This window comes from Mandrillus leucophaeus, unplaced genomic scaffold (assembly GCF_000951045.1).
Source record: "Mandrillus leucophaeus isolate KB7577 unplaced genomic scaffold, Mleu.le_1.0 Scaffold162, whole genome shotgun sequence".
Classification (NCBI taxonomy): Eukaryota; Metazoa; Chordata; class Mammalia; order Primates; family Cercopithecidae; genus Mandrillus; species Mandrillus leucophaeus.
The window spans coordinates 242,467-255,617 of record NW_012101610.1 but is presented as its reverse complement, the minus strand read 5'-3'; the positions used below and the strand labels follow the sequence as shown (position 1 = coordinate 255,617).

The following is a 13,151-nucleotide window of genomic DNA, read 5'->3' as shown; positions in this document are numbered from 1 at the left end:
CTCTGTTGCCCAGGCTGGAGTGCAGTGGCTCAATCTTGGCTTACTGCAACCTCCACCTCCCAGGTTCAAACGATTCTCCTGCCTCAGCCTCCTAAGTAGCTGAAATTATAGTGCCTGCCACCATGCCTGGCTTTTTATTATTATTATTATTATTATTATTATTATTATTTCATTTTTAGTAGAGACGGGGTTTCAGTATGTTGGCCGGGCTGGTTTTGAACTCCTGACCTCAAGTGATCCACCTGCCTTGGTCTCCCAAAGTGCTGGGATTACAGGTATAAGCCACCATGCCCAGCCACCTCATTCTTAAAACACATCTACAGGCCAAATTCAGCCTATGATAGAGATCCCAGATAAAATATGGGATGCTTTGGGATATACTTATACTAAAAAGTTATTCATTACCTAAAATTTGAATTTAACTACGTGTTCCATTTTTTGTCTTGCAAAGTCTGGCACTCCTAGCCTATGGGCCACCATTTTTGCAACTTATATCCTAAAAGGACCCAAGGTATCAATTTCCATCACTTACTAGGGCAGAGAACATGCACACACACTCTCTTTCTCTCTCACTCGCAGAAGCACACAAACATGTGCCCTCTCCAGTGGCCTGTCTTGCGTCTAGACTTTGGTGTTTTTCAAACATTTCCCAGGTGATTCTGCCGTTCTCCCTGAATTTAGAATCACCGAGATGCCGAGAGCAATCTTCAGCAAACTGAGGGAAAGGGGGCAACAAGAACGTACCTCCAGGTCCGATTCAGAGGGCTTCTTTTCTTTACTTTCCATTTCCATCTCCTGCTGTAACATGACATCGAGCTGCTGTTCTGGACTCATTGGTCTGCTTCCTGGGAACGTCAAAGATGGCTTTCCCTCCTTCTTCATGGGTGAGAAGATTGACGTCTTAAAGGCCAAGTTGATCCTGAAAAGTAGACACAGCTCAGCCCTTGGTGTTTGGTTCTCCGGAGAGGTGCTGTGGTGTCGCCTACATTCCCTAGCCTGATGAGTGTGGTTCTGCAACAGAAGCCCCTCTCCTCTGTGTCATCTAATGTCATGTGTGTATACCTCAAAGATGACCGTAACGACTGAACACCTCATAGGTATTTCAGCATGGTTTTGTTCAGTTGGTTTATTTTGTTTACAATCTCAAAAAGCCTGGCCAACATGGTGAAACCACGTCTCTACTAAAAATACAAAAATTAGCCAGGCCTGGTGGCACGCACCTGAAATCCCAGCTACTCGGGAGGCTGAGGCAGGTGCATCGCTTGAACCTGGGAGGTGGAGGTTGCAGCAAGCTAAGATCATGCACTGCACTCCAGCCTGAACAACAGAGCAAGACTCTGTCTCAAAAAAAAATTTTTTTTTGGATTAAGGTGATTGGTGGACAAAATGTGATTATCTGGGAATGCTTTGAAGCCAAGAAACAGAGTGTGGCTTCAGTGAGACCACATCCTTCTTCCGTTCAGTCCACTGTCCTGCCTTCTCTGGTGCCCACAGTGACATCTTACCTAGTGGAATTCTCTTTGTTTCTGGAGGAAAACTTCGTTTTCTTCCTCATGGGCTCTGATGAGCTTTTATTTGCTGGAAGAATGGAGAAGACAGACATCAGTGATGGGCAATGGCGTTGGGCCGTTCTCCGTCCACAGGGGCATGACTCTTGGAACAATCCAGGAGCACACTAAGGGGAGTGGACATGGTATGGTGCAACGAGGCAGGAGATGTGGGCTGAGGTCCCATGTGCATCACTGATTACCTGTGTGACCCTGAAGAACTGGCTTTGTCACTCCGGACCTCAGCTTCCTCAATTGTAGAGTGGGGATGTGCATATCTTCCGTTCATCCATACATTTGGCAAGAATTAACAACTGCTCGTTTCATGTATTCTCCAATATTGTATACTCTATTTTCTAAACACCTGTTACATTACTGTTTAATATGTATCTTTAAGTAGACTTGGGCATTTAAACTTAGTACATTTGGACAGACGTGGTGGTTCACGCCTGTAATCCCAGTACTTTGGGAGGCTGAGGTGGGCGGATCACCTGAGGTCAGGAGTTCAAGACCAGCCTGGCCAACATGGCGAAACCCTATCTCTACTGAAAAATATAATAAATAGCCAGGCATCGTGGCGACCACCTGTAGTCCCAGCTACTTGGAGGCTGAGGCAGGGAGAATTGCTTGAAGCAGGAGGTGGAGGTTGCTGTGAGCCAAGATTGTGCCACTGCACTCCAGCCTGGGTAACAGAGTGAGACTCCATCTCAAAAAAAATAAATAAAATTAAAAATAAAATAGGCCGGGCACAGTGGCTCATGCCTGTAATCCCAGCACTTTGGGAGGCCAAGGCAGGCAGATCACGAGGTCAGGAGTTCGAGACCAGCCTGACCAACATGTGAAACCCCCCCCCCGTCTCTACTAAAAATACAAAAATTAGCCGGGTGTGGTGGCACGTGCCTGTAATCCCAGCTACTCAGGAGGCTGAGGCAGGAGAATCGCTTGAACCCAGGGGACAGAGGTTGCAGTGAGCCGAGACAGCACCATTGTACTCCAGCCTGGGCAATGACAGTGAAACTCCGTCTCAAAATATTTTAATAAATAAATAAATAAATAAATAAATAAAATAAACTTAGTACATTTATTTTTGAAAGAAATTTTACGATTATCAGAAATAAGAAACAATAAGTATATATTTATTGCAAGTGGAAAAAGCAATATCATTTGCAATAAATACAAGGTAGCTACAATTAATTCAATAAATGATATAAAAACTATATTATTAAACTTTAGTTAGATATTACTTGCTAAAGTGTCTATCTTTGAACTTCTCAAAATAGTCTAAATGTAACGATAATACAAAAAATCCTTTTTTTTTTTTCTTTTGAGACAGGGTCTCACTCTATTGCTTGTCCTGGAGTGCAGTGGCATGATTTCAGCTCACTGCAACCTCAACCACTCAGACTCAGGTGATCCTCCCACCTCAGCCTCCTGAGTAGCTAGGAGTAATGGCGCATGCCACCACATCCGGCTAATTTTCCTATCTTTTGTAGAGACAGGGTTTTGTCATGTTGCCCAGGTTGGTCTCCAACTCCTGGGCACAAGCGATCCTCTCAATAAACTCAACAATCGAGGTATAGATTCACAAAATGGAAATAATACAGCAATAACAATATTATGCCAAAGTAAATTTTTAAGATCCTCCAAGTACGAATGTATTTTAATGAATAATAAGCAGAAATCAACTCAAGCAAGGACATGAATAACAGACACCAGTGCTGCTCTGAAGAAAGCATCTTAGTACTTTATATTCAAAGACTCTAGCTGGCCTGAGAATTTTTGGGACAATGAAACCTGGGAGGCATTAGTACTAGTTCTTCACAGATATTAATAATTTTGGACTAAGAAAATCATTAAAGACTGCTACAGACTGAATGCTAATGTCTTGTGAAATTTTGTATATTGAAATTTAATCCCCAGCATGATAGTATTTGGAGGTGGGTGTTGGGAGCAAGCCCCCCAAAATCCGGCCATAAACTGGCCCCAAGACTGGCCATAAACAAAATCTCTGCAGCACTGTAACATGTTCATAATGGCTGTAAGGCCAGCACCGGAAGGTTGTGGGTTTATGGGAATGAAGGCAAGGAACACCTGGCCCGCCCAGGGAGGAAAACTGCTTAAAGGCATTCTTAAGCGACAAACAATGGCATGAGCGATCTGTGCCTTAAGGACATGCTCCTGCTGCAGTTAACTAGCCCAACCTACTCCTTAAAGTCGGCCCATCCCTTCGTTTCCCATAAGGGATACTTTTAGTTAATTTAATATCTATAGAAACAATGCTAATGACTAGTTTGCTCTCAATAAATATGTGGGTAAATCTCTGTCTGGGGCTGTCAGCTCTGAAGGCTGTGAGACCCCTGATTTCCCACTTCACACCTCTATATTTCTGTGTGTGTGTCTTTAATTCCTCTAGTGCCGCGGGGTTAGGGTCTCCCTGACTGATCTGGTCTCGGCAGGTGGGACCCTTGGGAGATGATTAGGTCATGAGGGTTCCATCTTATGAATGAGATTGTGCCTTTATAAAAGAAACACCAAAAAGATCCCTCACTCCTTCTCCCATGTGAGCACACAGCAAGAAGATAGAGAAGACAGATGTCTATGAATCAGGAAGAGGACCCTCACCATACTCTGAATCTGTCGGTACCTTGATCTTGGACTTTACAGTCTCCAGAACCATAACATATTTATTTCTGTTGTTTATAAGCCACTAGGTTTATAATACTTTGTTATAGCAGCCCAAAACGAACTAAGATGATGACCATGAAATTAGCAATTAGAGCAGCAAACTTAAGGTTCTGTGTATCATGATCTTGAACATTTGGGTATTAATTATTTGCCACATGTCCTTAAAGCAGGAACATGCAAAAGCAGCATCCTAGAGACTGTGGGTGTACATGTAATACACAAATAACACTGGTAAGAACCACTTGGAAAAAAAATCATCCAAGTGATATTGAAAGGGTTATGACAGTAAGAATGGAATCAGAATTTGGAGAAGGGAAGTAGAAAACCATAAGTAATTAGAAAATTTGAAATGGAAAGATAGTCATTTAAACAAAAAACACTCATTAGACATGAAAAACTCAAGACTGAATAGAGTTGAAGAGAAAATTAATAAATTGGAAGATGTAATTGAGAAACTTACCCAGACATAGCACAGAGAGAAAAATGAAAAATATAAAAATGAGTTTGAGACAGAGAGCAGATCAAGAGTGCCAACATACGTCCAACAAAAATTACTAAAGGATACCCTTATGTCAATATACCTATGCTTGGTGGGAATTAAATTAACACACACAAGGTGCTGTGGTAAGCAGCTTCCAAGATAGCCCCCAACGATCCCCATCTCCTGGTAACACCCCTTTGTAGTGTAATCCTCTCCCCTTGAGTATGGGCTAGAACTAGTGACTCCTAACAAACAGAATGTGGCAAAAGTGATAGGGTGTCACTTCCAAGATTAAGTTCCAAAAAAAGCCTATGGGTTCTCTCTTGCTGTCTCTCTTTCTCTCTCCCTCCCTTGCTCTAAGGGAAGCCAGAAGCCATGTTGTGAGTTGTTCTAAGGGAGAGACCCATGTGGCAAGAAACTGGTGTCTATGGCTAACAGTCAGCAAGGACCTGATGACATGAGTGAGTTTGGAAGAGGATCCTTCCCTAGTTGACTTTAGATGATGGTGGCCTTGGTGTATGCTTCGATTGCTAGTGAGGGGCCCTGAGTCAACACTACAAATTCAGTCATGTCCACATTCTTGCCCCCACTGAAATTGTAAGATAATAAATACTGGTCCTTTTAAGCCACAGAGTTTTGGAGTAACTTATCATGCAGCAAACAGTAACACAAGTACATAGAACAGTGCCTGGTATATGTAAACTGTCTATAAATGTTAGCCATTTGCATTCATTTCCTCTATAGATAAGGAGGAGAGTGAGGCTTTACAAAGTTCTCCAAAGTTAGCTTCAGCAAAAGGGGAGCCAGGATCAGAACCCAGGAGTAAAAAATTCACTCCAGGCTGGGTGCAGTGGCTTATGCCTGTAATCCCAGCACTTTGGGAGGCTGAAGCGGGTAGATCACCTTAGGTCAGCAGTTTGAGACCAGCCTGGCCAACATAGTGAAACCCCGTCTCTATTAAAAATACAAAAAAAAAAAAAAAAAATTAGCCTGTAGTCCTACCTACTCAGGAGTCTGAGGCAGAGATCATGCCACTGCACTCCAGCCTGGGCGACAGAGTGAGACTCCATCTAAAATAAATAAATAAATAAATAAATAATTCCCTCCAGAGCCCCAAGGGTATGACACTGCCACAAGTACCTGATGATGGCAGCCCCTGACCGGTCCTGTCCCTAGGGACACTGATGGTGGCCGGTTGGTACACCTTCAGCAGGTCTTTCAGCTTCAGGTCCTGGGCCATCAAGGAGTAGTTGTTGGCGATGGAATCACTGGGTCCACGGTGGTGATGCTGCTCTTTGAAGGGTGCAGCTAAGGTCCATGATGTGCGTTGCATCAAGGGCGGGTAAAAGCTGTGTGACATGATCGTCTACGAGGGAAGAAGTGCAGAGTGAGATGCAACGAGGAACATCTCCCCATGAGCCTGGGCTCTGCTCACATTGAGGCTCATGAGAGTTCCAAGTGCCTTATGCTATGTTTCTGCCTTCTGCACATTCAGTGGAAAGACTTTCTGAACAGACACCAACTGTACTTCTCTGACCATTTTGAGCATGAATTCTGATGTCAGGGATAATAGTTTGCATTCACCAGTAACTCTGAGGCAGGTAATTGACATCTCTGGCCTTTATTCCTTATGGACATGACTACAAGGTAGGAACAATTACCTTCATTTTACAATGAAACATGCAGAAGTTCAGAGAGTTTAAATAACACAGCAGATCAGTGGATGGCCAGATTCTAACTCACCTTTGAACAATGGCATGGCTCTCTCTCCCACACTTCTGCAGCCTCTTCTGGGGGCAAACGCGACCAAAGCTACTAATCCCACTTGTCAGGTCTGTTTAACTCCCCACCCCCAACGAGTACCTGCCAAATACCGAGAGAAGTGGGGAAAGCACTTCACCTTCTCACCCTCAACAGAAGAGCTGGCAGCCAGGTGTGCATACCTGATAGAGCCCAGACGGTTCCTCATTAGCAGAAGCAGGCAGAGGGGGCAGTTCTGGCTGCCCCTGGGAGTGGCTCATGTGATGTATGGAGTCACTTCTGGCGATCTGTGGGACATGGGAACAAAGCCACCCTTCAGAAATTAGGGAAGATTTGCAAGCCTCTGAGTTGGTTAGGACTAAAGAGGTCCCCAGGAAAGGTTTTAGGTCCAGAGCAAAACACCCCTATCACTCCCATCCATTATGTATGTTTCATTTATTTAAAAATTGACAGATAAGGGCCAGGTGCGGTGGCTCACACCGGTAATCCCACCAGTTTGGGAGGCCAGGGAGGGTGGATGACCTGAGATCAGGAGTTCAAGACCAGCCTGACCAATATGGTGAAATCCTATCTCTACTAAAAAACAAAAATTAGCCAGGCATGGTGGCGTGTGCCTGTAGTCTCAGCTACTTGGGAGGCTGAGACAGGAGAATTGCTTGAACTTGAGAGGCGGAGGTTGCAGTGAGCTGAGATTGCACTCTGAGATGTATTGAAGTATATATACATTAAAGAGTGACTAAATCTAATTAGCATATGCATTACCTTGTATGGTTATTATCTTTGCAGTGAGAATACATCCACTCTCACAGCATTGTTCAAGAATAAAATATATTGGTAATTAGTCACCATGCTGTACAATAGATCTCTTGAAGTTATTCCTTCCATCTAACTGAAATTTTATATCCTGTGACCATCTCCCCAACCCTTCCACTCCTGTTTCTTTTTTTTTTTTTTTTTTTTTTTTGAGATGGAGTCTTGCTCTGTCACCCAGGCTGGAGAGCAGTGGCACTATCTCGTCTCAATGCAACGTCCGCCTCCCGGGGTCAAGTGATTCTCCTCCCTCAGCCTCCCAAGTAGCTGGGATTACAGGTGCCTGCCACCACACCCAGCTAATTTTGTATTTTTAGTAGAGATGGGGTTTCACCATGTTGGCCAGGCGGGTCTTGAACTCCTGGCCTCAAGTGATCTGCCCGCCTCGGCCTCCCAAAGTGCTGGGATTACAGGCATGAGCCACCATGCCTGGCCCCTGCCTCATTTTTTAATCATTCAGTGTCTCCTCCTCGGATTCCCTTCTATAAGCAAATGTGGATATTTTTCCCCTGTGGGAGAGTCCAAAATCTGAGGACATCCCCAGTACCCTACCCTCAGGTATGATTAAAGGCGGTGACTTTAAAAGAAATGGACTCGCATTTTTTTCTTTTTTCTTTCTTTTTTTTTTTTGAGACACACTCTGTCACCCAGGCTAGAGTGCAATGGTACAATCTTGGCTCCCTGCAACCTCTGCTTCCCGGATTCAAGCAATCCTCCCACCTCAGCCTCCCAAGAAGCTGGATGGGTGCCCACTACCATGCCTGGCTAATTTTTATATTTTTAGTAGAGATGGGATTTCACCATATTGGTCAGGCTGGTCTCGAACTCCTGACCTCAGGTGATCCACCCGCTTCGACCTCCCAAAGTGCTGGGATTACAGGCGTGAGCCACCCCACCAGGTGGACTCTTGCATTTTCACATGTGCAAAACTCCAAAGAGAAATTCACGCAGGCAGTGGCACTGAATTTTCTGTGTATTTAACACACACATAAGCAACTCTTTATGCTTCCTGCAAAAAGGAAAAGTGTTATTTCAACAGTGTGGGTGTTGAGTCCTCCATTCCAACCAGTGAGTGCATACTGTGGAGCAAACCTCAGGTAAGGGTAAACCTGTGGCTCCCACGGTCACTCTCAGATCCCAAGTGCCCCTCCACCTCTCCTGAGCAGAGATGAAAGTGACTGCATTATTGAATGAGATGACATGTGGTTTTGTCTGAAGACTCAGCCCCTATATACAAATCAACCACTTCACCTGGGGCTAGTGATGGGGAAACTGCAATTTGTTCCAACACTGGAAGAAAAACTATTGGCCTGGACTTATTGACAGGTGCTGCTGTTCAGCACTTTAAAGGTGGTTTGAAGGATTTTCAAGGGCAATTTTGGCTCTCTGTGATTTTCACCTTAGGCAATGACTTTAGACTTAACTCCTAGGTAAGATGAGCCAACATTGTATCAATGTGATTTATTTGGTTGTGCAAATTATGACATGCAAGATCACTGATGGGGGGGGATGAGGCAGGGGTATATGACTCAGCTATTAGCTGCCCCTCTGCCCCCAACCCCTTACAGATGACTCAAATTAACCATCATTATCTCTCCTCGAGCACCTACCTCATTAAATAACAACAGAAAAACAAGAACTGCAGCAATAATATCTACCATTATTCCAAACTATTATGTGCCAGGTACTGTACAACCTTACGAGATTTTTTTTTATACCCACATTCTAGCTGAAGAAAATGAGGCAGAGAAGATCGGTAACACGTCCCAGCCATGTAATTGGCTGGCTTGCCTTCTAAGTCAGTGACTTTTTTATTTTTTTATTTTTTATTTTTTTTTTGAGACCAAGTTTTCGCTCTGTCGCCCAGGTTGGAGTGCAGTGACACGATCTCCGCACTGCAACTGCAACCTCCACCCCCTAAGTTTGAGCGATTCTCCTGCCTCAGCTTTCTTACTGCATTATGCAAATGGACAGATACGCTGTTCTTGGGATAATGAAGAAAGCAAACCGTGAGCATTTTGCAGAACACAATGGAAAGAAGGAGAACCTCTGTAGAAACAAATTAAAGAGAGCTATGTCATAGGCTCGGACTAAAACAAATACACAAACAGTCATAAGTATGCTGGTAGCAGAAAGCATCCCAATCCGTGGATAAAGAGCACGTGGGGCACACACAGCATCAGCAGATCTAGGCATCAATTGCGGAACAGAGCAAAGAGTTTTCTTGGCTATACCTGGCTCAGAATCCTCTGTGGCACCTTCAAGAGGAGATGGAGATTCTCATAAGAACTAGCTGGTCGAGGCAAAATTGTTTGTTAAAAATATGAATGCTTGGCTAGGTGTGGTAGCTCATGTCTATAATCCCAGCACTTTGGGAGGCCGAGGCGGGTGGATCACTTGAGGCCAGGAGTTGGAGACCAGCCTGGCCAACATGGAGAAACCCCATCTCTACCCAAAATACAAAAATTAGCCAGGCGGTGGCGCACACCTGTAGTTCTAGCTACTCAGGAGACTGAGGCAGGAGAAGCACTTGAACCCAGGAAACAGAGGCTTCAGTGAGTGAAGACCGTGCCACTGCACTCTAGCCTGGGTGACAGAGAGAGACTATCTCAAAAAAAAAAAAAAAAAAGAGAGAGAGAGAGAGAAAAATTAATGCTTAAATCTTCTCTTTGGTAAATTTCAAGGAGCTTTTACTTCAGAGCATATTGGCTTAGTTATTATCTACAAATCCACTTTAGTTTTATTAAGTTTCAATTTAAAATGCTCCTCTGGGCACTTCACTGTATGGCAACGTGGTGATTCCACAGAGATACAACAGAGACTCAGGAACCTAGATTGGGTAGAACTGTCACTTTGGGCAGCTTATTGCTGATTACACATGTTGTATGCATGTTCTTCATGAAGGCAGTTTCCAAATGCTTGTCTGAGGACCTGCTACACCAGAATCACTCCAGTCTTAGATAAAAATATAGATTCCAGGGCCCCACTCCAGATTCTTCTGGATCAGAATCTAAGAGTGGGGGACCAAGACTCTCTGTTTTTAAGACGCTCCCCGGAATATTCGGATGTTCAGCCACAGTCCAAAACTGATGGGTGGAATATATGGTCTAATGGGCTTGGAAGGGAAGGAAAAGGAAGAACGGGTGTCTATTCCTGAATTTTTCACAGCAAAACTTGAAGATTTCCAAAAGTCTAATTCAGCAAAAATGATATTTCAAAGCAGACAACAAAAAATGTGATGAATACACTTGTTCAGTCAAGGGCATCTAACATGCCAATTGGCCTATGATCAAAATATCCCCCTTCCCACATATTCCCAACACATTAAAAACACAGGTAGATCGGCCAGGTGTGGTGGCTCATGCCTGTAATCCCAGCATTTTGGGAGGCTGAGGCGGGCAGATCACCTGAGGTCGGGAGTTTAAGACCAGCCTGACCAACATGGAGAAACCCCATCTCCACTAAAAATACAAAATTAGCCGGGTGTGGTGGCACATGCCTGTAATCCCAGCTACTCGGGAGGCTGAGGCAGGAGAATCACTTGAACTCGGGAGGCGGAGGTTGCAGTGAGCTGAGATCGCGCCATTGCACTCCAGCCTGGGCAACAAAGAGCGAAACTCTGTCTCAAAAAAAAAAAAAAAAAAAAAATGGGTAAAACAAGAAAAGTCTTAAAATTCACACCTACCTTCTGACATGAGCAATCCATGTCACCCATGGTGTCCACTCTAATTGTAGCTATTTTTTAAAAATGAACGAAGAGCTCTCAGCTTCTCCAGGGATGTGCCTCTCCTATTCAGTTGCTCTGAAATTCACACTTCCTTATAGCATAATGGGGATGACACCAACAATGGAACTTTCCAGATGTTCTGAAAGCTCTGTTCATGAAGCTCCCTCTCTGAGGTCATAGACTTTGGCCCCCTGAGGAGTTCCCTGGTAGAAGAGGAGAGAAAGGGAAGCTAGAGATAAGGGGACAGCACTGTGTTTCTGCTGCGCTTTTAGCTCTGGTTTCTACTTCCCCAGCGGTGGCCACGCTTCCTTTCCCTCAAGTGCTTCTCTCTTGGAAATTTTCCAGAAACACATTGAGTTCACTGCAGAGGAAAGACTGAAGCAGAGTTACATATTAATACAGAGAAGAGGGAGACTCACCCCTCCAAACAACATCCTGGCAGCCCGAACTGTTCTCCCTCCTCCTGCCTGGACTCTAACACTGGCAGTGCTTGTATGCAGGCACTGGGCACAGTAACCAAGTCTCGGCGTCTGTTGCTAAGGGAAGGAGGGGCCTCCGCAGTGCCCACATACAAGACTGGGCATGATCTAGCTCTATGAGCTGGTGTCTCCCTTTGCTGGAGGCCCAGCTGGGCAGCAGGAAGTGTTGGTGACAGAAGGGAACATGGGAGGGCGTTTAGCAATGTTCCAGGAATAACAGAGGCAGCAGCAATAAAAGACCTTTGGAGACATCAAAAAGCACAGAGTACGGTGGTTAATTTCTTGGGATCTACAGTTGGACAGGTCAGACTTCAGATCCTACTCTTCTCATTAATTAGCTGTGTGGTCTGGCAAGTTGCTTAATCTTTCCAAGTGTCCTTTCTGTCTGTAAAATGGCAATTATGTGAGTCCCTACTTCACAGGGTTGCTTTGAAGGGTTAACGGGATAACGTGTACAGAGCGATTTGCATATAGTAGAAGGATAACTGATATTTTCCCAGTTTTGCCCCGTTTTAACACTAAGTCCTGCATCCTGCAAGCCATCTCAGTCCTGGGCAAACTGGGATAGTTCGATCACCCGACACAGTGGATGCTCTATAAATGTTGTGGCTAACACCAATATTACGATAAACACAGAAATACATGTGCACATACTCAAAAGCAACAATACTAGCTGCCATCCAAATAGTAAAAGCACATGTTCCATGGTCACTGTGAAGTTCTCTCAAAACCAAGTTAGACTTAATGAGTTTTTTTGGGTGCCATGCTTGCATATCTTGTTTTTTTTTTCCATTCAATTTCCCCCCAAACACCATGATATTCATATTTTAAGGATAAGGAATAAAACTGAGAGATATGGGCCAGGTGTCGCGGCTCATGCCTGTAGTCCCAGCACTCTGGGAGGCTGAGGCAGGTGGATCACTGGAGGTCAGGAGTTCGAGACCAGCCTGACCAACATGGTGAAACCCCATCTCTACTAAAAATACAAAATTAGCCAGGCATGGTGGTAGGCACCTGTAATCCCAGCTACTTGGGAGGCTGAGGGAGGAGAATCACTTGAACCTGGGAGGGAGGTTGCAGTGAGCACAGATCATGCCACTGCACCCCAGCCTGAGCAACGAGAGTGAAACTCCATCTCAAAAAAAAAAAAAGAAAAGAAAGAAAAGAAAAACAAACAAAAAAACTGAGAGATACATAACTTTCCTAAGTCAACTTGACTCACAAGTAGCACTGACACAATTGAAACCTGTCCTGATGACTCTGAGTCCACTGCTCTTTCCATAAACTATCCAGAACACAAACACTCCCGAATTCTTAGGAAGAGCATTGCATAGCACAAAGTACTTCAATTTTCCCCCCTTTCCCAGTCCTTCCTCAAAGCTGGGCTTTCCAGCCTTTCAAACTAACCCTGAGCTTCTCCATCTCTTAGATTTGTGCTCTTTATCATAAAGTATACATACGGTTTCAAATAGCATTTAGAATCAATGAGACAGTGGGAGGGCTGGAGGTTCTGGTTTAGACAGAAATGGGGAGATGACCAGGTCTCCTACACAGGGTGTGAAACCTCATGTCCCACCAAAAACAGCAACTGTAATCCAATGAAGTGAAAAATTAGAATGAGGCCAGGCGCAGGGGCTCATGCCTTTAATCCCAGCACTTTG

General features: G+C 44.5%; 1 protein-coding gene across 1 annotated transcript in view; it reads right to left on the bottom strand.

The window, feature by feature from the left end:
* DNAH3 (dynein, axonemal, heavy chain 3) overlaps positions 1-13,151 on the bottom strand; it is a 224,672-nt gene that overhangs the window by 206,218 nt on the left and 5,303 nt on the right. Inside the window, 4 exon segments of the mRNA XM_011976095.1 lie at positions 745-919; positions 1,506-1,578; positions 5,854-6,079; positions 6,657-6,761. Of these exon segments, the coding sequence (XP_011831485.1) occupies positions 745-919; positions 1,506-1,578; positions 5,854-6,079; positions 6,657-6,761 (579 nt within the window).